The sequence below is a fragment of the Meleagris gallopavo genome, chromosome Z, assembly GCF_000146605.3.
Source record: "Meleagris gallopavo isolate NT-WF06-2002-E0010 breed Aviagen turkey brand Nicholas breeding stock chromosome Z, Turkey_5.1, whole genome shotgun sequence".
In the NCBI taxonomy this organism is placed as follows: domain Eukaryota; kingdom Metazoa; phylum Chordata; class Aves; order Galliformes; family Phasianidae; genus Meleagris; species Meleagris gallopavo.
This window is the reverse complement of record NC_015041.2, coordinates 11,591,140-11,595,624: the sequence shown is the minus strand read 5'-3', so window position 1 is coordinate 11,595,624 and position 4,485 is coordinate 11,591,140. Positions and strand designations below refer to the sequence as shown.

General features: G+C 41.0%; 1 protein-coding gene across 1 annotated transcript in view; it reads left to right on the top strand.

Annotated features, from left to right (window-relative positions):
* Positions 1 to 4,188: 4,188 nt before the first annotated feature.
* The window catches only part of PLCXD3 (phosphatidylinositol specific phospholipase C X domain containing 3), a 4,302-nt gene continuing 4,005 nt past the window's right edge, over positions 4,189 to 4,485 (top strand). Inside the window, exon 1 of the mRNA XM_019610174.1 lies at positions 4,189 to 4,267. Coding sequence (XP_019465719.1) covers positions 4,189 to 4,267 — 79 coding nt within the window. The remainder of the gene's footprint in view (positions 4,268 to 4,485) is intronic.

The following is a 4,485-nucleotide window of genomic DNA, read 5'->3' as shown; positions in this document are numbered from 1 at the left end:
AGTAGGCGCATGTTTTTGTTGAATTGTTTCAACCTAGTGATTACAAAACAATTTGTTCCTTTTGCCATTGGTGCAGCTTTGTACTGAAAACTACAGGTATCTTCATAGAATCATAGAATCATAGAATCACCAAGGTTGGAAAAGACCTACAAGATCATCCAGTCCAGCCGTTCACCTATTACCAATAGCTCCCACTAAACCATGTCCCTCAACACAACATCCAGTCTTCCTTGAACACCCCCAGGGTCGGTGACTCCACCACCTCCCTGGGCAAACTTTGTACTTCTATTAATTCCATCTTGTCTTCAGATTTGTGTTACAGTGTTAATTGTATTATTTAATGCTGTTACTATATACACAACTTTCATTTTTGTATTCAGAAATAGATTTCGAAATTTATGTGATGGGAAAGGCCAACATGTTCTATTTGCTTTCTAATTTGAAATAGAAGCATGTTTTGAAATGCAGGAGTTTCTCACAGAACAGAAGTTCTTGGTCTCATGCCAGAACTATGTAATACCACAAAGGATGTCTAGCACTGAAATGACCAGCCTTTATCTTCTCCTGGATAGCATTGTTTGCAAATGACAGTCTACAGACTCTAGGGAATTTTTTCTCATTTCTACTCTTCATTTTCCTTTTGCTCATGACTGTTGTGAATTACAGTCTTACTTTTTAGCTACTGGCCAAGCAAAACAGCATTATTATTAACAACAGTAATTTACCTGGCATACATGATAATGAATGATGTAGAAGGATAGAGTTCTTCAGGGAGAATCTACCATCTAAGTAATGTGAGGCACTTTTCCAGGACCTTTACTTTTTCGCAGGAAAAAAATCATCAAAACCTCCTTATATTTTACAGTTTAGCCTCATTACTTTGTCCAAGAGTAAAATGGACCAGCTGTCCATTTTAATATTTATGATGACTTGAAACTAACTCAGACAGCCTAATGGTAGATGTAATACAAAGTCAGTAATATGCAGTGTGAAAGAGTCTAACGAAGATGACTTAGCTTTGTGAGAAAGCTGAATTTTGCTGTTGATCAATTTTGCCAGCGATTGCATCATCACTGAGCCATGTCAAGACTGTTAGCTGTAAGACAAAATTCTAAGAAAAAACAACTGTTAGCATTCTGTTATAAAATCTGTCAGTAACACATGTTAGAAAGAATGGCTCAACGTTCAGGAGAAATACCTACCAGACTGGCATAAATAGATTTCATCCCATCCACTGGATTCCACAGCCCAGTGCAATAACTGTACCAACATTACTTCAGCAACAGGCCTTCGTGAGTTGGCCAAAAATTAACAGTTCTAGCCATAGTTATCTTCATGTTAAGTTCTGCTTTGTTTATTCACTGTGGAGCTTGGAAGCCAGTTTTTTATCCGGTAGATACCAAAAGTAATATGAAAATATTTTCTTCTGTTTTTCAGCCTTACATATTTTCACATGTAATATGACATATGAATGCGAAAATAAATTTTAATATGAAAAATTGGACCTGACAGTATTAACAGGATTTCTATGCTGAATGATTTGTCTGCATTTGTACAAGTTAGGGGCTGATCTACTGGAAAGGGCTCTGTGAAAAAGGAGCTGAGTGTCCTTGTGGACAACAGGTTGACCATGAGCCAGCAGAGTGTACCATTGTGGCGAAGGACAAATGGTGTTGGGAATTAGGAACAGTGTGTTGCCAGCAGATCAACAGAGATGATCCTCCCCTTCTATTCTGTCCTGGAGGCCACATCTGGATTAGCATCCAGTTCTGGGCTTCTTAATTCAAGAAAGACGGGAATCTTCGAGGGGCCTGGAACCTCTTCCTTATGACGAAAGGCTGGGACTGTTTAGCCTGGAGAAGAGAAGTCTGAGAGGGATCTTTTCACCATTTATAAATGTTGACAGTTGCAGGAATCAAATGGATGTGAACAGGCTTTTTTCAGTGGTGCAAAGCAACAGGACACAAACTGGAACATAGGATGGTCCATTCAAACATGAGGAAAAACTTCTTATCTATGAGGGTGACAGAGCACTAGAACAGTCTGGCCATGGGGGTTGTGAAATCTCCTTCTCTAGAAGTATTCAAAACTTGCTTGGAACTTCCTATGGAACCTACTCTAGGGAACATTCTTTCGTAGAGTAGTTGGACTAGATGATCCCCAGAGGTCTCTTCCAATCCCCAAGATTTCTAAGCTTGCACAAGCTTTTACAAAAAGACATCTGAACAACTGGATGAATTCCTACTCTGTAAGGCCAAAAACCTGGGATGTTACATGATCCATTCTGCAGCTTGAGTTACCACTGTCTTAACCATCAGGATTCCTCTTGCAGCCTTCTTAGAGTTGGGGTAAACATCTTGGAAAAGCTGAATGCAACCAAAGAGGAGAGTGAACCATATGGTATAATTCCTAAATGCATAAGCTTTGCACATACTGAAAGAGATCTATGGAAGCAATGTTCTATAGTGGAAAACAGCAAATGTAGCATCCCTATCTAAAATCGGTAGGGAAATGATCAGAGCCTCCATAACCTTTTGAGAGAAGATTTGACTGTAGAGGTCAACTAGAAAGAAGTGATAATTAAAGATAAGATTAATGGAAAGTTTGATAAATGTTGATGAGGTTTTTGAGGTGGATTGCAGCAAGCTTTCTTGATACATTTTTGTAACTAATTTTGTGAAAATTTTACAGGAAAACTGGATTGCTGCATTTCATTAATGCAAGAAATAAAATGTAAAATAGGTTATCATCAATTCAAAATGGAATTTAAAAATCAGAAATGGAAGTGAAATTGTTTGGAAGTACCAGATAGAGGAGAAGGTAATGGTACTGTTCAACTGTAACAAAGTGCTAATGGAATTTGCTGTTAACACAATTTGATTGTCATCGTAGTAGAAGAGTAACATACAGAAGGAATTGCATGACCTTAGGATCTTAGAATTTAGAGATGATCTGGAATGGGAACATGCTCTGATAAGGTGGAATATAATCAGCTGGGGAAGCAAGGCAAGGTGTATTGTCATTTGTGGCTGGATAAAGCTAAGTGGAGAGTGTCTGAGAAAATGAGCAGCATCATCTTGATATGCACCGAGGCATTTCCAGCACTCACAGAAAGGCTGTGATGATGTTGCCTGAGGTGCTGGTATATATCTTTGGATATCCTGTGCAATTCTGATCATTTCTGTGCTGGCAGTAGGTTAAACCTGGAACAAGTGCAAGTGGGACTATTCGGATAACTGGGAATGAATTGCTGAAGACATGGGAGTGCTTGTCTTGTTTATCCTTGCACAATGAAGCCTGAGAGGCTATGTGATTACTGTCTATAAATATCGCAGGATAATAAATACCAGGGAGGAAAAAGAACAGTTTAGGCTAAAGGCCAGTGTTCTTGCAACAGAAACAGCTATAAACTGACTAAACAAATTTAAGCTGGAAGTTAGAGAAGGGCTTCCTCCCACCAGGTCAGTGAAGTTTTACAACAATCTCAGAGAAGCAGGAGTAAGAAAGTTGACTGCTTATAAGATTAGTTTTATCAGCCTTTGAACGAGGAGAGAGATAATTAGTTGGCAGATTCCTCCCAGCTTTTTTGTTTAGATGAACACCATGGCTTCTAACCTGAACTTGCAGAGGTAGCTGTGCATTTTCTTGTACATGTAACCTTATTCTTCACCAAAGAATAGATGCAGGACAGCACAGTGCATCCTCTTTCTGGCTGGGCTGCTCGTGTCTGGTCTCCTGCCAGAACGAAACAGGCACACTTGCAGTATTCATTCACAGCCCCACTGGTTACTGAGAAGTTGGGGCCCTGCCTGCATCAGAAGATGGAACTTGCCAGCTTGGAAGCACATTGTCAAGAAGAGGCTCAAGAGTATGTCTCCCCACTTGGGACCAGAGCAATCATTTCTTGTTGTGGAAGAGCAGTTGCTTTTATGTTTTATCTCCTGGATACTTAGTCTCGCATTATTGTAGTCGACAGCTGACACATTGGAGGGTAGGAATGCTATCCAGAGGGACCTGGACAGGCATGATATGTGGCCCAGGCCAACTGTATGAAGTACAACAAGGCCAAGTGCAAAGTCCTGCACCTGGGTCAGGGCAGTCTCAAGCACATACAGGCTGGGCAGAGAATGGATTGAGAGCAGCCCTGAGGAGAAGGATTTGGGAGTGTCAACTGATGAAAGATTAAACATGAGCCGGCAATGTGCATTTGAAGCCCAGAAGGTCAACCGTATAATGGGTTGCATCAAGAGAAGTGACATCGAGAGAGGTGATTCTGCCCCTCTGCTCTCATGAGACCCCTTCTGGAGAACTGTATCCAGTTCTGAAGCTCCCAACACAAGAAGGAGATGGAGTTGATGGAGCCGTCCAGAGAAGGGCAACAAAGATGGTCAGAGGGCTGGAGTATCTCCTCTATGAGAACGGGATGAGAGAGCTGGGGCTCTTCAGCCTGGAGAAGGCTCCAAGGAGACCTTATAGCAGCCTTCC